The 22,252-nt window shown below is 43.3% G+C and overlaps 1 protein-coding gene and 1 long non-coding RNA gene across 3 annotated transcripts in view; both read right to left on the reverse strand.

The window, feature by feature from the left end:
- MAP1A (methionine aminopeptidase 1A) overlaps positions 1 to 22,252 on the reverse strand; it is a 216,918-nt gene that overhangs the window by 55,646 nt on the left and 139,020 nt on the right. For both annotated transcript variants that reach the window (XM_087376968.1, XM_087376967.1), the window contains exon 5: positions 3,091 to 3,166. In XM_087376968.1, the coding sequence (XP_087233094.1) occupies positions 3,091 to 3,166 (76 nt within the window). The remainder of the gene's footprint in view (positions 1 to 3,090; positions 3,167 to 22,252) is intronic.
- Positions 1,448 to 3,081, reverse strand: LOC147899824 (uncharacterized). The gene is made up of 3 exons (XR_015541305.1): positions 2,119 to 3,081; positions 1,750 to 1,967; positions 1,448 to 1,652 (listed from the first exon to the last, which is right to left on the reverse strand). It is a non-coding gene; the product is annotated as an uncharacterized LOC147899824 (long non-coding RNA).

Consider the following 22,252-nt stretch of genomic DNA (forward strand, 5'->3'; position numbering starts at 1 on the left):
GGGACTCCCAACTCTCTATGTGCAAAGGATTGCACAACATGGTATTGAACATGCTGTTTGAGCCTTTATCCATAGTGAATTGGAGTCTTACTTTTTTGCCATGCACCTGCTTCAAGAATCCATCCTGTGTATCTTTCAATTAATATAGGAATGCATGATAAACCTGACCAATTCATAGATTCAATGGCTCAGTTATGGGCATCTACGTGGCAAGTACACACTTTTATATAGCTTTGTTGTGCTTTTCCTTGCTAGGTCTTTGGCCGAACTCCATTGTCTAACGTGAGCCCCAAGAAAACTTTGGAGGGTGCCATTGTGGGTTTGAGTTCTGCAATTGCCATCACAGTTCTCCTTTCTAGAATTTTGGCTGGCCTCCATCTTTGCTCAGGTACCTTTGTCTATTTCTATACACAGTCTTCCAATTTAGTCTGTAAAATGTATGCAAGAAGCTAGCCTCAGGAGCAGGGCATGCCTATCTTGATGGACACTCCGATAGGCATACTTTATGGTTTGACATAGGCATTGGCGCAAGCAAAATGGGAATACATATACATTGTGCTGCCTTTTTTTTTTGTTTGGGAGGAGGAGAAAATCCATCTTATGTTGGTTTTGGACACGTTGGTTTTACACTCTTTTGCTGTATTTGACATATTGTGAAATTGCTGTAGAAGAGCAGTTGGAAAGAAGGAACTGCAGCCCACAAACCCACACACAACCCACGCAGCCGGCTACAGAGGAAAAATAGGTGATAGAAAGGGGAGTGAAAGAAGTCAGTGGCTAGGAGAGGCCAAGAAACCAGTCATGAACGAAGTAGGGTCTGCAGGTTATCTCCAAGGTATTTCACGAACAGGTTCTAGGTAAAAGCACAGCAGCTGGCAGCCAAAACTAAGTAGAGAAGCTGAGGAAAAGCTACTGCAAGGGATCCCTGCAGGTCGCGACAGGGACAGATGCACCATAGCTGCTCAGCTCACCACACACACACACACACACACACAGACAGAGAAGACATTGCTGGTTCAATGCCTGGTTATCGGGCTGCACCTCGTCAGGATCTCGTCACGGATCCGGAGGAGCATATGCAGGCCTGATTTTCTTGTTTTTTGGATGATATGACATATACATAAACGGTGTCACAAATCAAATGATTGACACTTAGTGTACAGGGTCTATGTGATGCAAAGAAATGGAAAGTTATATGAGTGTATCTCAATCAAATGCAGCCACATATAGTGTCTTTGCAAGCACATAATCAGCATATGTATGCAGGATGCCAGGGTCATTTTGCTGGGTATTATATCTTTTATGTGGGAGAGCACTCCTTCTCAAAAGTAGTCTTTTTGGTGAAGCATGATCTTCAGCCAGCTGTTGCTCATAATGACAACCAAGGCAACTGTTCCAAGCAATTATATTAACAAAAGTTTTATCCAAGAAGGAGTCGTTACATCTTTGGAAAACTTGAATATAAGCCAGGTACTGAGAGTAATCCAACTGGCCTGCATGCAGAGAATCAAAAAATGACTGCTTGAGAGATGTGCAGAAAAAGAGAACTTGTTTAGAGAAGGATCACCGAAAACCCAATGGTTTCGGTCCTTCTAAAGAGTCCATGATTATATCCTTGCCGGTCAGGGTGCAATCCAAACAGCCAAAAGAGCCTGCCAAAAACAATCACAGAAAAGCATGCGCACAAGATCCTATTCAAAAAATAAGAAAATCTCACGAATCCTAGCAATGCCAAAATAAATGACCCACCTCCCAGAGTAGCTAGGCATCGATGGCATGTAGCCAGCCCAATATGCCTTCGAGCCAGAAGTATGCCAGAAGGAAAAACACTCAAAAAACCAGTTGGCGAAGAGGGAGTTTGCAGTTCCAGAGTTGATGCAGTCTACCCCCTCCACCACCTTGCATTAGACCACACATGGTTTGCGCAGGCTGTATTCCACGCGAGAGGCGAGAGAACCCTGTATGTGCTGGCAACCATGAAAGAAGTTAAAGGAAGAGGATGCGGATTCAAAACAAGCACCTAGTCACGTAATCGATCCTAAAAATCAAAGGGAGGTACTTGCTGAAAACCCTAAAGCATTTGAGCAAGCAAATGCCAATGGGGGCGATAATGCATACCCATACCAAAACGACGGGTCGCCATAGGACATGGCATCACTGAACCTTTGTCATCCAACACATCTGCCACAAGATGAATACCCTTTGACCAAATAAAATAAAAGCGTGTAGGCTCTTGCAATGCCTACAGGAGCAAGAAAAGCCTTTGACCAGTGAAACCTATCAGCACGCAAAGAGTTACAATCTGGAGAAACCTGACCAATCCTTTTCCGATGGGAGAGTATGCTTTTCCAGTCAAAAGCCATCCGAGTGACAAAGGGACAGCCCTGAATTTCACCCTCAATGTGCCCAAGGAGGAAATCCAATTATGTTGGCTCCTAGAAGCCATATACTGCAGTATTAATACTCAATAGCAAATGACAAACCATAGCAGCCCAGGGTTGATGACTCTGCATGAATTGGAACATCAGTTTGGCCTTGTGGGCCAGGATATAACCACACACACTCTTGTTTTTGTAAAAGAAATTTTGAATTAAGACTTCAAGGGGCCTGGATGAGGAACAAGGTCAGCTACAGAACCCCAGGAGGGGCTAGAAGACGGACCAGCAGGCCGAGTAGCAGGTAAACCTCTAAAACCACACACACCCCCCCCCCCCCCCCCCCCAGCAGAGGCCACCACCTTTGTGTCTTATGTATGACAAGGAGATGTCTGTAACTTCGTCCATCACTCATGGCACTAGTGCCAAATTGCAGGTTCCTTCTCAGATATAAAGAGAAAGAAGATCCCGTTGCTGAATCATTTACAGGTTTTGGATACCAGAGACCAGATTTAGTCTCCTGAGCATAATACAACTGATCCAAAGATCATAATAACATTAGGTCAAACATACTCTTACGAAAATCCATTGAAAAGACAAGTTAACATGCAAACACAGATAGTCTAGAACATGTTTTTCTGCAGGCATACAACCCATCCAACGTATGTATTCATATTTAATACTTCCATCTCAATAGGCTAGAGTGTTGACTTACATCAGAAGCCCAATCAGGACAAACAATGTGGTCTGGCACAAGCCGCCTTGGAGAAATTGGGTATGATCGTAGAGGCCTGCTCATTAAGAGTTTCCGCAATTTCCTTAGTACAAGAAAGCAACAAAATCTACTGCCATAAATTACCAAAGTATTGTGTTACTGCTATGTCCAACATATGTCAATTTATGTCAAGCAGCTTCAAATAAAACATATAGTTGCAGATCGTCAATGGAAAGTTATATACAGAATGCTAAAAAGCCCTATAAGAACCATAGAACAAAAACGTATTTGCCGTGTGCTATATCGTAATTAAGAGATATGAGTTGCATCCATGCCCCCCGACCCCCCCCCCCCCCCCCCCCCCCAAACCCCCCTCTCACCTTACCAAGCATAGGTCAATAGAGTGGGATGAATTCTCTGCACACCAGATGTAAACCTTAAAGCCGTTTTCTTTAGTTCTTCCCCCAACCCTTCTCAAAAAACAGCTTCAAAATTAATGTACCATTCTACATTTCTTGAAATATTCCTCCCTAACAGGGAAGCCTTGCCTTTGTATTGTATTTGTCAAGGCAGCTACCAGACCACACAACAAAAGGAGCCCTTCCTTGATTTCAATGCTCTTGCTCTCTTTGCTATCTGCCTCTTTTGCACAGTCCCCCTATGTAGAACACTTCTAGAGGGTATGTTGTCGAAATTTGAGTCTCTCTTCTCCCCAATCTATAACCTATGGATTTCCAATTACATGGGCAAAATGGCTATAAAAATTGATAGGAGCTATAGCCTATTACTATTTCATTAAATACAGAGGGTCCATACTTGAGGTGGCACCAAATAAATAAGGTGGGGGGAAAGAGTTCTTGTTGAGATATCGAGCTCCACTCGTGATATGCCAGGGTGACCGTTGTGCATTTATGTCACTGACTTGTTAGCTGCAGATGCCGTTGGTACACCGCCCACGAATAATAGCTAGATGACAGCTATCCTTATGTACTCTAGTTCGTGGCTCAGTTAGTATGCCACCTTAGTTAACTGAGTTTGGTTTGAGACCCACATATAGGGTTCTCCTATTTCTTTGTACCAGAGTTCTTTTGGCTTTCACAAGTAAGAAAAGAAAAACTGTTTTCAGCCTCCACCTTTGTGTATATTCCCCCATTGTGTATGTGAGAAAGCCGCAAGTGAGACTCCTTCCCTCTCTCCCACTATCTTCACATGGTATCAGAGCCTGGTTCGTGGTAAGGAGCTCAAGAAAGCAAACCAAGTTCGCGGTGTCTTGGTAAGAGGACCAGTGTTGCTTTCCTTTTTCGAGTTTGGGAGAAAATCTCTGTAGGTAGCACAGCCGGAAGTGCAAGAGTGCACTGTCTCATATTGAGACGCCCTTCGCGGTGTGGCGAGAGGGCAATATATGCTGCGGGAGTAGGCGAAGCATTTGGTGACTTTATTTTTTTGATTCGAGGCCATTTCGAGGCCCATTTTTAAGGCGGAAGTTCTTCGCAAGCACTCAGAAAAAGGCCCTGTTTTTGTTGTGCAACCACTGCTTTGCAGGTCGGTGAAAAGTTGCCGCAGAAATTGCATCGTATGCCTGTGTGCAGAGATATTGGGAGTTGCAGAATCATCCTTGTTGCCTGTTGATGCAAAATCGTCACTAGGAAGTGACTGTGTGGTCAAATACCACTTTCGTCAGTTTTGCAGATCTCCCGTGTGAGGCAAAAGCTGTGTTTTTTGCAGTGACAGAATATTTTGCAGTGTTATGTAATGGTGTCTAATTCTCTTTCACAGATTGTCACTGAAAAGCTTGACAAGAACAACTTCCAGGCATGGAAGTTTAGAATGACGAATTTCCTTATGGGAAAAGGCTATTGGGAGTTCATTACAGGAAATGAAGAAGAACCAGTTCTTCCTAATGTTCCCAATCAACAGGAAATGCAGGCATTTAAAGGATGGCATGAGAGAGCCAAAAAAGTTATGTACTGGCTTTCTATCAGTATTTCGGATTCTATGATTATGCATATTCAGGATACAAGTACGCCAAAGGAGGCATGGGATACTTTGGCAAAAATATACAGCACAAATACGCAAGCCAGGAAAATGCAGCTCAAGCAGGAGTTGCATTATGTGCATAGAGAAAATATGAGCATCAATGACTACCACATGAAAGTGAAGAAAATTGCAGATGCACTTGCTTCCATTGGGTCACCAGTGGAAGATGATGATTTGGTTTCTATGACCTTGAATGGCCTAGGAAAGGATTATGCACAGTTCCGGACATCCATTGCCGTCCGTGAAAAATTTTCTGATTTTGAGGAGTTGTTTGCTCTTCTAATTTCTGAAGAGCAGAGAAATGGTGGTGCATCTTCTTCAGGAGAAACTTCAAAAGAAAGTGTCTTCTACTCAAATACTGGAAGAGGAAGAGGCAGAGGCAGAGGCAGAGGCAGAGATAGAGGAGGCCGATCTGGAGGCCGTGGTAGAAATCAGAATATGCAGCCAACTCAAGAAAACCAGTCCTTTGGAGGAGGACGTGGTAACTCTAGAGGCAAGGGGAGCCAAAGAGGTGGTGGTGGATGGCAGAGAGGCCAAAATGCAAACAGCAATGTTAAATGCTACTATTATGGTAAAATGGGTCATATGGCTAAAGACTGCTATAAAAAGCAGAATGACATTATGAATGGAAAATTGCAGCAAGACAATTATACATCTTCTAGTAGACAGGGTGATGACAGAAATGAGCATCTATTTATGGTGCAGCACATGACCAATTCTGTGACAAGTGCAGAAGAACGAAATGATGTGTGGTATGTTGACTCAGATCGTCAAACCACATGACAGGTCATGCAGAATGGATGCAAGATGCAAGGAAAATGAAAAAACCAGGTTTTGTGGAGACTGGTGATGATACTGTACATCCTATTGTGCAGATTGGTAAAATTCCTTTGTCTATGCAGGATGGAAAAAAGAAATACCTGTCTAATGTATTTCATGTCCCGAACATCACCAAGAACCTGGTTTCTATTGGTCAAATGATTGAGCAGGGCTTGCAGGTCAGATTTAATCCTCATGGATGCTTTGTTGAGGATATGAAAAATAACGGTCGCTTGATAGCAAAAGGAAAGAAGAAGGGCAGGATGTTTACGTTGGATGCAGACATGCCTGAATTGAGTGCAGCAATGTTTGCACATGGGACTGGTGTAGTTGCAGATATTGATATCTGGCATGAACGCATTGGTCATGTTAATGTACAGCGACTTAAATCAATGCAAGCCCAAAATATTGTTGTAGGATTGCCTAAATTTAAGGTTGCAGAAATGCATAAGGTATGTGAAGCCTGTCAATTTGGAAAACAGGCAAGGAAACCATTTTCTAAGCATGTTCAAGAGAGTAAGAAGCCATTGGAATTAATCCACTTTGATGTGTGGACTACTAAAGCTGCATCTATTGGAGGCTGTCATTATTTTGTCACTTTTATTGATGACTACAATAGAAAAGTTTGGGTGTATTTTATGAAAAAGAATAGTGAAGTGTTTGGGCACTTCAAAGCTTTTAAAACTATGGTTGAAAAAGAAACAGGCTTGCAAATAAAATGCCTAAGGTCAGATGGAGGGGGAGAGTACCTCTCAAATGAGTTTGCAAGGTTCCTGCAGGAGCATGGCATAAAGCAGCAACATTCATGCAATCATACCCCACAGCAAAATGGACTTGCAGAAAGGAAAAACATGCATATTGGAGAGGTATCTCGGGCCATGCTAAATGAAAAATACCTTCCAGATTATTATTGGGCTGAAGCAGTTGCTACAGCAGTTTACATAATGAACAGGACTCCCACTGCAGCAATACATGGCATGACGCCAGAGGAGATGTATACTGGTAGGAAACCAGATATTTCTCATTTGAAAATTTTTTGTTGCATTACCTATGTTCATGTGCCAGATGAGTTGAGGTCCAAGTTGGATCCAAAAGCTGAGAAGTGCATCTTTATTGGCTATTCTCTGCAACAGAAAGAATATAGATGCTATAACCCTTCTAGTCGTAAGTTTACAGTGAGCAGAGATGTTGTTTTTTATGAGATGAGCAGCTGGTATAAACCAGTAAATGTGATTGATGATGTAGATGCATAAAATGGTAATGCTGCCCAGAATTCACAGCAACAATCACAAAATATTGGTGGACCTGCAGTGTCCTCTAGTAGTGGTTCACATACTTCGCCATGGACAAGCAGATTGAGATCAGGAGAATCTCCGCAAAGCAATGCAGATAGTGGTATGCAGGTATCACAAAAAGGAAAAGAGAAGGTAGATTAGCCCATGTTTGATGTGAATGCAAGTCACTCTTATGTGGATGGTGAATCCAGTGGCTCAGAATAGAGCATTGATGATGAGTTGGGTATTCCTTCTACTGTTACACCTGGAGTAAGGAAGACCAGGGATGTTTTGAGAGCACCTGAAAGTGAGCCTATTTTACGCAGGTCTACCAGAGCTAGATGTCCTGTTAATAGGCTGAAATATGATGGATTTACAGCCTATATGGTCAAAGTGATACAGGAACCAGAACCCACTTCCTTTAAGCAAGCCATGGGAAAAGAAAAATGGAAGAAAGCCATGGATGAAGAAATGGATGCCTTGGAAGCAAATGCTATATGGGAATTGGTGCCTTTGCCTAAAGACAAGAATGCAATTGGCTGTAAGTGGGTTTATAAGGTCAAGCACAATGCAGATGGTTCTGTGAACAGATACAAGGCAAGATTAGTTGTCAAGGGGTATGCACAGACATATGGCATTGATTATGAAGAAACATTCAGTCCGGTTACAAGGATGGCAACCGTAAGAGCAGTCATTGCTATGGCTGCATCAAAAGAATGGTCTTTACATCAAATGGATGTAAAGAATGCCTGGATGTAAAGAATGCCTTCTTGCATGGTGATTTGCAAGAAGAGGTGTTTATGGAGCAGCCACCAGGTTATGTTCATGCTGTTCATCCTGAGTTTGTTTGCAGGTTGAAGAAAGCCTTGTATGACTTGAAGCAAGCACCTAGAGCATGGTCTGACAAGATAGGACAGTATCTTATCACTATTGGCTTTCAGATTTCCAAGGCAGATTTCTCACTTTATGTGAGAAAAACAGAGAAAGGTATTATGCTGCTTGTCATTTATGTTGATGATTTGATCATCACAGGTGATAGTGATGAAGATATCCTTCACGTGAAAATGCTATTGAAGCAAAAGTTTGAGATGAAGGATTTGGAAGAGCTACGTTATTTCTTAGGCATTGAGGTGATTAGATCACCAAGTGGGATACAGCTCTTGCAGAGGCAGTATGGATTGGACATGCTATCCAAATATGGCATGAAAGGCTGTAAGCCTATTTCAGTTTCTTTGGAGCAGAATGTGAAGCTAAGCGCAGATGCAAGTGAGCTTCTGGAAGACCCTACTGTGTACAGACGCATAGTGGGAAGTTTGATTTATATGACTATTGCCAGGCCAGATTTGAGCTATGTTGTTGGATTGGTAAGTCAATTTATGCAGGCTCCAAGGTATGTGAAGTCCACATTGCAGTATGGACTATTTTATGAGACTGGGGTTCAGATACAGTTGCATGGATACACTGATGTTGATTGGACTGGTAGTATTTCTGATAGACGATCTACTAGTGGATATGTGTTCTCTTTTGCGAGTGTTGCAGTCACTTGGAGCAGCAAGAAACAGCCTACAGTTGCCTTGTCGAGCACAGAGGCTGAGTACAGGGGTGCAGCAATGGCTGCATGTGAGGTAGCTTGGTTGCATAAGCTACTCTATGATATGCATCAGTCTACAGATGGGCCAGTTGTCATTTATTGTGACAACATGAGCAGTATATATTTGGCAAATAACCCAGTCTATCATGCTAGAACAAAGCACATTAAGGAGCATTATCACTATGTGCGGGAGAAGGTTTTACTAGGTCTTATTAATCTAGTTTATGTCAACACAGAGGATCAGGTAGCTGACATATTCACGAAGGCATTGAGCGCACAGAAGTTGCGCAAGTTCAGAGACCTGCTTGGTGTGCAGGAATTCGGATTGAGCTCGAGGGGGAGTGTTGAGATATCGAGCTACGCTCGTGATATGCCAGAGTGACCGTTGTGCATTTATGTCACCGACTTGTTAGCTGCAGATGCCGTTGGTACACCGCCCACGAATAATAGCTGGATGACAGCTATCCTTATGTACTCTAGTTCGTGGCTCAGTTAGTATGCCACCTTAGTTAGCGGAGTTTGGTTTGAGACCCACATATAGGGTTCTCCTATTTCTTTGTACCAGAGTTCTTTTGGCTTTCACAACTAAGAAGAGGAAAACTGTTTTCAGCCTCCACCCCCATTGTGTATGTGAGAAAGCCGCAAGTGAGACTCCTTCCCTCTCTCCCACTATCTTCATAGTTCTCCATGAGATGCTTGCTGGGTGTAAGTGCATCAACAAAAAAGCCGCGGCTCTCAAAACAAAACAAAACAATTCATTTACTGTCCAAAATCCACCCATAATTTTTTTTTTCAAGAAAATAACTTCATTAAGTATAAATGAAAACCGCGAGAGCAAGCTCAAATGCGGGAATGCATCATGCTATGCATGAGGGAAAATAAACAGCTCAAAAGGAGCTAATAAAAACCAAGGCAGAGGCTGAAAATTCCACCTCAACCCTGAGGGAGACTCGGAGAAGAAAGGAGATCCTCTCCAAACTTAGCCCTCCTTCTTGCAGCTTGCAAGCCGCCTCATCCCTACTCCATTTCACCTTGTTTTCACCTCCTCCTTCCACAAATTTGCATCAGCTTAGAGTCTTTACAGCCTGCCACCTCCATCCGGATTGCCTAGGAGCTATGTTGAGTGCTCTACGTTGTCTAGGCGGCCTCCTTACTTGCTGGTCGGATCATTGTGCCTGCACGGGTGGAGCTTCAAGGCCGTTTTGGAGCTTTCCATCGCCTAAATCGACGTCTTATGTGCTGCTCTTGCATAGCCGTCTTCAACAGAGATATCTCGGGGCTGCTTCTTGGCCTCTAGATCACCTACAACAGCCGTTTCTGATCGTCGTGGCTTGTTACAGCATCTCGGGACGACCTAGTGTTGCACTTCAGAGCACCTATAGCAACCACCTTTGGACTTTGGACCTTGCTGTGTGTATTTTTAGAGCATCTACTGTCACCAAGCTGTAAATATCCTAAGTCAAAGTATTGAGTTGACCATTTATTTGATCATAATTAACGAGTTTTCCATTTGTGTTAATTAGGGTCAAAGAGTCCCTTTCATGGTCAAAGAATTGACTTCGGTCAAAGAACCTAACTTCGGTTAGGAAGACTTGGTTTAATTAACCAAGATGTGCCAACGTCGGTTGGAGAGCCTCGGCATTAATTAAAGTGCTTTGATGAATAATCAAGCCTTTAATTATTTATCGAGGAGGTTAATCTCGGTTAACCCAAGAGTCTGTTTATATATATTTGTTATATGTACACATGTGTTCAATGGGGACGCCACAGTGACTAGGATTAGTCCACAGTTTATTTTTCGCATGCATAGCACTAACAATGAATGGGTGCCATGGTTATGCGCTTAATTTAATTGTTGCAAGTATAAGAAAGGTTCTAGCCTTGGGTATTACGGAGCCCCGCGAGCGACTAGGAGCTATTCGTGTGACCAAGTGCTAAGAAGACCCCAGAAGACCTTACCCATGGACATGGGATTAGAACTAGGCTAGAAATTGGACAAGTGGCAACTTGCCAAATGAATGAGCCATGAGCTCTTGTAAAACAATTCACGTTTTGCAGTCCTGTAACACAACTCCATGCTAAACTTTCTCTTTCATGAAAAACGACCTTCGGGGGTGGTCCAGGCCGACATGTTGTCCCGCGCCCTAATGTTTTGCAATGAGAGGAAGTGTGTGTGTGTGTGTGTGTGTGTGTGTGTGTGTCTATGTGTGTGTGTTTGTCGAATGCATCGCCCAGCCAAGTGGTGGAGGAAAAGATTACAGCAACTTTGGGCCTATAAAGTATCGCTTCGGCAACAGGTTTTCTTTTGGCAAGTTCTTTTGGGAGTGTTTCCATCTGGACAGCTATTAGCTCATCGACACATTGCTCCTGCACTTTGCCATATATGTTCTGCTTCTTCGGAGACTGTGCCTCACTTGTTTTGGCATTGTCCGTGCTCTCGTGAGTTTTTTGATCTGCTTCGACAGCACCTGCGAGTGAGATTCCCATCTGTTCCGTTTGGGAAGTTCTTCTAGCTATTTGGGTTTCATCCATCTAGACCGGAGTTTCATCTTTTCTTCGTCTCGGTTCGCTACTGGGCACTATGAACTTTATGGACATATAGGAATTGTAAAGTCTTTGGTGATCCTACTTTCTCTCTGTTTGGATTTTTTAGGCATTCTTTGCAGCAATCTTTCTTTGATTGCTTGCAGACCCGCTCCATAGATCATGAGGTCTTTTTTGCATATACTGAAATTTTCAGTTGATGTAATTGTAGCACCTTTTTTTGAGGTTGCTACTCATATAATATAATCAATCAATGATTTCACCCAAATAAAAAAAAAAGTGTGTGTGTGTCGAAAAATATTTCTTCTCACAAAAAAAAAATTGTGTGAGGTGGAGGGGTGTGTGTGTGTGTGAGAGAGAGAGAGAGTGTGTGAGTGAGAGGGGGGTGTGTGTGTGAGAGAGGTGCTAGCCCTCGTGCTCCCACGCTACAGCTACTTGTTTCTCCCTCAGTTTGACACCCTCGAGGTTCTTTTGGACATCCGTTTTCTGTCCGTACGTTCTATCAGAAAATCCGAGAAGAAAAATTTTTTTGCACTATCAAAAATCCGTACGATTTTGTCCGTATAGTCAGGAAAATCCATACAGTTTTGTCCATACAGTTAGGAAATCCGTACAATTTGCCTACCAGGAAAAAAAAATTCGTACTACCAAAAATCCGTACGGTTTTGTCCGTACAGTCCGTACATTTGGGGAAGTCCGTACAATTTGCCTGTCAGGCAAAAAAAAATTTAGTATTGTCAAAAATCCGTACGATTTTGTCCGTACAGCCAAGAAAAAACCATACAGTTTTGTACCTCTTGTGCTTTCCTCCTTGTAAAGCGTTGCTGCTTCCAAGTTTTTTCCTTAACTCGAATGGCGGATTATTCCTATGAGAAAACCTTTCACAAAGACAAGTCAGTTTCCAACAAGAAACCAAAACAGGTGATGGATTCAGATGATTCCCTTCATGACTATGCTGAGGCTCAGCTTGTTTATGAGGTTATGCATGAAGGGTTTGAAGACACCCGTAAAGGTTGGAAAGATCCACTTCACACCACTAGCATTATGGTGAAAGTGGATGATATATTTGATCTAGTTAAGGAGAATGCAAAGCATGCCATTATAATTTTCTTCCCAAGACGGATGCCTGCTGCTGCAGATGTTGGGAATTGGTTGACTCGAACCCTGGGTGGTTCTTATGTCAAAAAAGTTCACTATGCAGCCAGGGGCTTTTTTGAGATCATCATGGCTAATGAGGAGCACCGTCAGGTTTTGCTGGAGCACTCTCCTCTTTTCTATGGCCAGCAGATGGTCCATGCTCTGCCCTGGTCTCCCACCCGAGATTATCAGGCATTGATTCGGCATCGTTGCCCTGTTTGGGTAGAAGTTGTGGATTTTCCTCAATGCTTGTCTTCTCTTCTACCTAAAATTGCAGCTTCCCTCAGTAAGGTGGTATGTCCACCGCGACCCAATGGAAATTCGAATCGCTTCTGTATTTTGTGGGATACAGATCATCCCACTCGAGCTTCATACTCGGTTACTGTGAATAATGTTTCCATGGGGAGTGCCTTTTACAAGCTCAAGTGGGGGCTGTTTGCAGGTGCTTGCTTTGAATGCAAGCAATTTGGACACATGGCTTCACAATGCCCTTCCCGAGCTCCACGGATGCCAGTGCAAGCTGAAATGGTTCAGCCTTTGAATAAGAATGCAAATGCCTCTTCTGTGGTCAAAAACAAAGGGGTCAAACAGTTTTTCTCTGTTCAAGACAAAGGCAAAGCCCCGGCTGTCTCACATGGTAATGCTTCTTTTCCTGTGCCTTGGTCCTCTCCACCTCAGAGGAAGGGGAAAAAATTTTTGACTGATGGATGGTAAACTCCTCGCAAAGTGATCTCCCCCAGGCGACCTTTGCCTTCTCGAACTTGGAGTGGTGCATCCTCTCATGGGAAAACACCTGCTAAAAACTTTGGTGTTGGCTTGACCTGGGCTACTGTGACTGCATATCGGACCTTGTTTCCTGAAGAAGAAGTTGCTGCACTTTTGTCCTCTCCTCAAGCTGATGCTTCATCCCAGGGCAGAGGCCCAGACATTGAGGAGGAAATGCAGACATAGACAGCCCGTTAGTTGCTGTACATACCTGTCCCATAACTGTAAATATGCTTAATCATCTAAAGTGTGTTACTCTCCATGTACAGGGAATGTGTGATGGTCGCAAATGGAAACTGGTCTGGATGTATATCAGGCAATTGCAGCCTGATATAATTGCTTTGCAAGAGCATAATCAGCATATGTATGCTGGTCAAATAGGCCATTTTGCTGGTTATGATATCTTCTATGCTGGAGAGCACTCCTTTTCTAGTGTGGCTTTTTGGTAAAGCACGACCTTCAACCTGTTGTGGCTCTCAATGATCGCCATGGTAGATGGATTATTGTTCAATGCCTTGTTCAAAGGGAAATTTTTGAATTTGCATCGGTTTATGCCCCCCAGTCTTCTCGTGATAGAGCTTTGATCTGGGCTGCCATGCATACTTATCCATGGCGACAACATGCCTTCATTTGTGGTGACTTTAATAATGCCTCTCAATTGGGTGTGACAACACCTCAGGCCACACTCGAAACACAGGCATGGTCTGATTTTTTGCTTCAGTTGCGCTTGGTTGATCTCTGGAAGGAATTACAGCCCATGCTTCCGGGTTATACCTTTCAGCATAATGCTCAATCTTCTTATTGGGCACGCTTGGATAGATGGTATCAGATTGATCCACAGCATTGTGATGCCTTTACTTGTCAAATTTGGGTTGATCATGCTTTCACACATTCGGATCATGCTCCTCTTTGGTTGAGGCTTTCCTTACATGAATTTCCCACTGACAGATTGCCTTGCCGAAGGCTTTTGCTGATTAATAATAGTTATCTGGAGCATGCTGACTTCAAAGCCTTGGTCTCTGATGCTATTCAGCCTCTCTCTCGTCAGATACGCATTGGTTTGGATTATGCCTGGCAGGCTTTTGTTGCTCGGATGCAAGCAGTTATTCAAGATTATGGCAAATCCTATATGCAAGCCACAAGGGAGACTGTAGCACATGCCAAATTTACATGTCAGAGTTTGACTGAGCTTGCTCATCTTCGCCCTTTGTCTTCATAGGAAAGCATGCTCTTATGTCAAGCTCAATTCTCTCTTCAATCTAATGATCGCAGAAAGCTTGCTAAATGGGAAACTCGATCCAGACAACGGGTATTTTTGGATAAAGGCTGCTCTTCCAAGCCACTTTTTAAGAGTTTACACTACAAAAGACAAGCTGCCAATATCTGTCGGATCCGGATGCCTAATGGTTCTTGGTCAACATCTTGTTCAGAGCTTGCTGATTTATGTATGCAGCACTTCTCCACTCATTTTGGGCATCTGGATACCCTTTCTCCTCGAGTCGTGTCTACACGTTAGCTTCTTTTGTAGCGTATTCATCCAATTCTATCTGATGCTCAGGCTTTGGAACTTGAACATCCCTTCACTAAAAGGGAATTGTCTGATGCACTGAGATCCTGTGGCAGATGGAAATCTCCAGGATGGGATGGTCTCACTGTTGAATTTTTTCTTGCATTATGGGATCTTCTTAAATTCACCTTGCTGCAAATGGTAAATACAGCATGGCAAAATCAGCAGATGCCTTTGTCATGGAAAAATGGTCTTCTTAAGCTGATTCCCAAAAAGCAACTATGTGTTTCACTGGGTGATTGGAGGCCAATCACGCTCATGCCAGTCATTTACAAGATCATTGCCAAAATTGTGGTTTATCGGATTAAAGGTTATTTGCATGATGGGTTCCATCCCTCCCAATATGGCTTCGTTCCACATCGCCATATCACAGATAACATTGCCAATGCTTATATTGGGATTGAATATGCCAAATACACGCAGCAGGATGTTCTACTCTTGCAGGTAGATATTGCAAAAGCCTTTGACACAGTTCAATGGGATTTCATCTCGTAAACTATGCGAGCTTTGGGGTTTGGACAAAATATGCAGCATGTTATTTACTGGCTTTACAGAGATAGCAATGCGGCTTGCATTATCTCTGGGGATATCTCTGATGAGTGGACTCTAAGTTGTTCGGTCCGCCAGGGATGCCCTCTCAGTGCTTTACTGTATGCCATTGCTACTCATCCTATGATGCAATATATTGATCATCTTGTGGCTACAGGATCACTTCGTGGCTTGGAATTGGATGCTAATCGTAGCATGGTTGCTCAAGCTTATGCTGATGATTCTTTCTTTACCCCGAAGAATACGCCCCATGATCTTGGTGCCTTGATGCAGGCCCTCTCCAATTATGGTTTGGCAGCTGGTCTTCATGTTAATTTTCAGAAGTCTAAGCTGCTCCCTTTGCATTCCAAAGACTGGCATAGTCTATTATGGCCCGGGGATATCATTCCACCCACTCAGTTTGTTCATCATCTTGGTTACCCTTTGAGGTGGGAACTCACTCGCCGACAACAAACTGATTGGGTTTTGGCTAAGCTTCGAAAAAAGCTTGAGTATTGGAAACTGGCAACCTGGTCTTTGCACATTCGTCTTCGAATAGTGCAGTCCATCCTTGTGGCATATATTCAATTTTACTTGCCATTGATCATGTTCACTAAGGCAGATCTTACATCTTTCATGTCTGTCTTTATGGAACTCTTCTAGCGATCCAAACATGGCAAAAAAGTCTCAGGCTGCTTTCGATGCATCACATTTGTTCTCCCAAGATGCATGGTGGATTGAACATCACGGATATTCATGTGCATATTCTTGCCCACAGGGGGAAAATGTTGCTGCGATTTCTGCAAGGTGATCAGCCTTGGGCTCTTATGATTAGGACTCTAGTCACTCATATCAGTATTTCTGCGTTTGGTCATTGGCAACTCGATCACTCGGATTTCTTTTTTGGCTGCACTAATGGCACTTTGCCTGGATGCCCTTTTGTCTCCCGCTTGCTTCTTGACTGAAGGCATGTTCTTTCTCATCTGGAATGGAATGGACGGCAATCTTTGCTTGGGAATTCTTTGAGAGCTGAAAGCATTCACTGGTCAAAAGTCTTTCAGCCTCCCTTGGCTTTACAGGAACCTCGACGTTCTTACTTTGTCTCGTTTAAAGGCATCACCTCGGTTGCTGATGTTATAGATGATGCTGGTACTGTGCTCCCCTTTTCTCTAGCAGCCACTACATATGGATTGGGCTCTCATTATCATCCTTTGTGGCGACAAATTACTTCTATGCTTTCGCCCTTTATTCCGATTCCTCCTTTGAAACTCCAGGACCAACTGGAAGATTGGACTTTGACTTCTCCAGGGTCCTCTTCTCGTCCTTTGAGGCTATCTCAGATTACTGTACCTGCATTGTATAAAATCCTTTTGCCTCAACCTTGGGTTTCAGAGAGAGGTGATTCTGTTTGGCGAATGCATCGCCTAGCCAAGTGGTGGAGGAAAAAGATTACAACAACTTTGGGCCTATAAAGTACTGCTTCGGCAACAGGTTTTCTTTTGGCGAGTTCTTTTGGGAGTGTTTCCATCTGGACAGCTATTAGCTCATCGACACATTGCTCCTGCACTTTGCCATAGATGTTCTGCTACTTCGGAGACTGTGCCTCACTTGTTTTGGCATTGTCCGTGCTCTTGTGAGTTTTTTTATCTGTTTCGACAACACCTGCGAGCGATATTCCCATCTGTTCCGTTTGGGAAGTTCTTCTGGCTATTTGGGTTTCATCCATCCAGACCGGAGTTTCATCTTTTCTTCGTCTCAGTTCGCTACTGGGCACTATGGACTTTATGGACATATAGGAATTGTAAAGTCTTTGGTAATCCTACTCTCTCTCTGTTTGGCTTTTTAAGGCGTTCTCTGCAGCAATCTTTCTTTGATTGCTTGCAGACCCGCTGGATAGATCATGAGGTCTTTTTGGCATATAGTGAAATTTTCAGTTGATGTGATTGTAGCACCTTTTTTTGAGGTTGCTACTCATATAATAAAATCAATCAAAGATTTCACCAAAAAAGAGAGAGAGTGTGTGTGTGTGTGTGTGAGTTTTCTTCTGTCCGAGATGCACAAGTACCTTTTTTACTGGAATCTTTTCATCCCATGTTACAACAAGTTTTTGACCCTCTGATTCAAAAATTTCAGATACCAACCTATATCAAGAAGAATCACAAGGGCAAAAAACAGCTTGTTTTTATTGATGGTGTGGTTTCATCACTGCATCAGTTTTTACAGAGCAACAATTTGAAGCTGGAGGATGCTGTGTTTGATCCTCCTCCAGCTTGATATGTCACTTTTACTTGGCTACCTCATGACTTTTGCTCTGAGGTTTTACTTGTAAAAAAATTTTCCTTGTACTTATTGGGGGTTTTTACCTCTTTTGAGATTTCCCACACATAAATATAAAGATTTCACTAAAAAAAAAAGTGTGTGTGTGTGTGTGTGTGTGTGTGTGTGTGTGTGTGTGAGAGCTGTTTGAGAGATGATTGAAAATTGGTTGCAATTGGTATTAGAGCAAAAGGGACCTCCTTGCCTTTTATGGTGGGAGCGATCGAGGGATAAAGAATGCTTCTTGCATTTGTTTTGCAAGCAGGTGTGCAGAGTGACCGGATAGCATGAATAAGGCGATATCCATTGCTTCTATAAGGCCTTGTTGGCTATCGCAACTTCTACCAAGGGCAACACAGGGGCGTGGGATCTAGCATCAAATTGCCTCTGCATACTTTCGACAGTGATGAATAAGGCACTCACGCGCGACGCAAGCAAGGCCGCAGGCGTGCCCTGACTACGGAAGGCATATGGTGGTCTCTGACGACGTTGGTCGTTGTTTTCTCTGATGTTTGAAAACTTTACACACACCTTCAACTGTGCACGCAAGAGGACCCAACCTTGGGTTGTGGACACGGAGGACGAATGGGCGTGAAGGCAATCTTGCGTTGACGACCAAAGAGAAATTCGCAGGTTAATTTTGTTCTAGGCGTTCACGTCAAGCTGCGTAGACCTTCGGGGTCTCAAAAGGGAGCGTGAACGCACAGAGCCAAGCGTGGCCTTAATAACCAGAGAAAGGCCTCCACGCAGGCCCATGTTCAACAGAAGATTCATGACGAACGAATCCCAATGGGATTTCGAGGCTATGACGGTGTACCCCGTGGGATTTCAAGGCCATGACGGTGTACCCCATGGGATTTCGAGGTCATGACGGTGTACCCAGTGGTTACGATGCTATGCGAACGTCAAAGCGTAATCTACAGGCGACAGGGAGACATCGTTTCTTGACGATAGGCTAATGTGGCAGATAATTGCAGATCGCTGATCTAGCATGCAGGCCTCAGGGGTGCTGACGTGGCAGAGCAAACAAGCCTACACGTGGCAGCACGTGTGAAAGCTGAAGAGGTACACGTGTGGGTGACTTGGCCTTGGCAGTGACACGTGTCATCTGATATGGCAAGTGGCAGGGAATATGCTGACTTGGCAACTTGCTGATGTGTCAGTTGAGGTGGCTGACTGTGGTTAGGGTAACTATGGGTCAACTTAATTGCAGTTGGTTAACCACGGTTTGGTTAACCTTGTCCAAGGTTTAGTTACTCTAACTATCTGGTTAGTGGAACTAGTTAAGCCAACCAGGCACATTCTCTAGTCCCAGTTGACCTCCAAACAGACCAAACTGGTCCAATTAACCAGATCTCAATCTGGTTCGGTTACTCTAGTTAGCCAGTTTAGTTACTGTCCCAAAAAAAAAAAGAGACAGTTACAGAGACACTTTCTGCCATCAGTTTCCACCTACTTGTCAGACTTTCCCTGTCAGAAAAACAGCAGAAAAATCAGTAAAATCAGAGATTTGCACAAGTAAAGAAATGCATGCCTTTGTGCATAGAGAAGGGAAAACAGATGCATTCTGAGTGCTTTTTGCAGCGACCACGAAAGGGGCAACACAGTTGTTGATGTTTTGGCAACCTTGTGGGTTTATGCTTTGAGTTGACAGCCCGGCACTAGCACGAGTTTTGAATGCAATACACCTCTTGTTGAGGTATTTTTCTCTTTGATAAGCAAAGGCTGAGTGCATCAGTTGCATACACACTACGTAAGAGAGCTTGCAGATCTCAAACAAGTTGTAGAAAGATGGCTCAATCACCTATCCAGTGGGATTCACAAAATAGGGATGCACATCCAAGACAAAGAATTATGCAGCAAACTCAGCAAGAGTTTGAGCAGATGGTACGCATTCGTATGCAAGAGATGGAAAAACTCAGATGGGATCCAAGAGCTCAGCATCTCTTTCAACCAGAAACTATGCCTAGTGCAGCTTATGATGTGCCAATGCCAGAGGCACACTCTCGTGCACAGCCCGAGAGAGAGGGATCTCATAGGAGACGGTCTCATAGCAAGAAGAGATCGAGGCATCATCACCAATCTCCAAGCCCTTCACCGTCTACTTCAAGCTCAACTTTTGTATCTTCTTCTTCATTAGACAAACCATCCAAGAAAAGAAGGAAGCACAAGAGGTCTAGGAAGAGCAACTCTTCCAGCACCAAGGAGTTCAAAGATGGAGGTAAATCTGTCAGGTTTATTACCTTTAATGGTCAATATGGTCATACAGAGAAGGCAATGCAGTTCATTAGGCAGTTGGATGGGGCATTTGCTACAGAAAACTTCAGAATCGTCCAAGTTGAGAATGGTGTCAACTTACACTTGACAGGGACGGCTAGTGCAAAACAGTTCAGAGATCATGTCCTTCAAGGTTGGGATAGTTTACATATGGATGCAGGGGATACAGTGGAGGTGTACAATCAAAAGTTTTGGGATGCTTATTTGCAGGTTGCACCTTTCAAAAAGATCTCCAAAAGAACCCAACTGAGAAAGTACAGGGCAGGTCTCAATTCAAAAATTCAGGCAGTAGTGAATACTCGAGCATTCAAGATATTATGCATTCAGCTTCAATGGCCAATCTCATGCAAATGCAAGATCCAACCACAGTGCCATCCTTGCAAGCATGAAGTACTGAAAGGAAGAAACCTGATTTTTCAAAATCAGAAAAGAAAGAGTATCCCAAGGTTAAGAAGAAAGGGTTTCAGCCTCAAAAGCCGAGGGGTACTCAGTTCTCAAAGACATAAAGGCAAATCCCAATTCACTCCTACACAGATAGCTGAATTCCGCAGAGATGGGAAATGCTTTAGAGGTGGGAAAGAGGGACATATGGCTGCCCAGTGCCCTGAGAAGCCTTCGGGTTCTAAGGAGCAGAAAAAGCAACAAGTACCACCGAGACCAATGGTGGAAGTAGTCCCAAATGTTTTGGGTAGTACCTCAGACCCAATGCCCAGTGCCCTGAGAAGCCTTCGGGTTCTAAGGAGCAGAAAAAGCAACAAGTACCACCGAGACCAAATAGTGGAAGTAGTCCCAAATGTTTTGGGTAGTATCTCAGACCCAAAGGAAAAAGAGCTTTTGCTATCATGGGGAAAGGTAAGAGATCAGCAAGCATTAATCCTATTTGATCCAGGGTCTACAGACAATTTCATATCTGAAAACTTAGCCCTGAGATTAGGGATTAAAACTGAAGAGCTAGGCAGAGCTCTTGATGCTTATCAAATGTTCCATGGGGATCCAGTGCAAGTCACTCCTTTGATTGGAAAGCTTCGTGTCCATGTACAGAGTTATATAGATCAGAAGGACTTCTTTATTTCTCCTCTCAAGCAGCATGATGTTGTACTTCGTACACCGTGGTTCTATCGAAAGGAGGTAAAGATAGAATACCCTGAGAGGGTGCTGAGTTTTATCCATAGAGGGAAAAACCAGCGTTTAGTTGCCAGGAATAAAGGAGAAACTATTCCCATTGTATCTGATGTTACATGTGGTAAAGCAATAAAGTGTGCAATTTCCGCGTGCATGGTTTTTGTAGAAAAAGAAAATAATATGCATGCTGAAATGAATGTGCAGACAATGATAAATTTCAGTTTCTTGTGAACTTTAAAGATTGTTTTTCAGATGCTTTACCAGGGGAGTTAACCCCAGAGAGACCAGAAGATCATCAGATAGAGTTAATGCCTGGTAGTGAGCCACCAAATAGACCAACTTATAGAGTCAGTGTGACTCAGAGAGAGGAGATTATGGCTGTGGTGCAGGACTTGCTGTCCAAAGGGTTGATTCAGCCCAGCTCATCTCCTTTTTGCTCACCGGTACTTTTAGTACAGAAGAAAGATGGTTCTTTTTGAATGTGTATTGATTACCGCGCTTTAAATAAGATGACCATCAAAAATAGATTTCCAATACCATGTATAGATGATGTCCTTGACCAGCTCACAGGAGCAACAGTTTTCAGTAGGATAGACTTGAAGAGTGGTTATCATGAAGTCAGAATACAACCACAAGATGTGCATAAGATAGCTTTTTGCACTACATTTGGATTGTATGAATACTTAGTGATGCCTTTTGGGTTAACAAATGCTCCAGCTACATTCAATAGAATGATGGATCGCATCTTCCGAAAGTACAGGTACTTTCTTTGATGATATCCTAGTTTTCTCAAAGACAGAAGAAGAGCACAGAGAACATCTTGCTTTGGTGTTTCAAGAACTTCGAAATCATCAACTTTCTGCCAACAGCAAGAAAATTGAATTCTTTTTGAAAGAGATCCATTATCTGGGGCACATAATATCCAAGAATGGTATACAGATGGATCCTACAAAGATCCGAGCCATCCAAGAATGGCCAGAGCTTAAAACTGTGCATGAAGTCCGTAGCTTTTTGGGACTCTGCTCCTATTATAGGTCATCGGCATTTTGCTGATATTGCAACTCCACTACATGATCTTACCAAGAAAAATGCAGCCTTTACATGGGGAATGTCACATAAGAAAGCATTCAATACACTCAAGGAGAAGTTGACTACAAAGCCTATTCTTGTAGTCCCGGATCTTTA

The sequence above is a fragment of the Dipteris shenzhenensis genome, chromosome 7 (assembly GCF_047967505.1).
Source record: "Dipteris shenzhenensis isolate YYH24624 ecotype China chromosome 7, Dip_SZ_1.0, whole genome shotgun sequence".
NCBI classification, from domain to species: Eukaryota; Viridiplantae; Streptophyta; class Polypodiopsida; order Gleicheniales; family Dipteridaceae; genus Dipteris; species Dipteris shenzhenensis.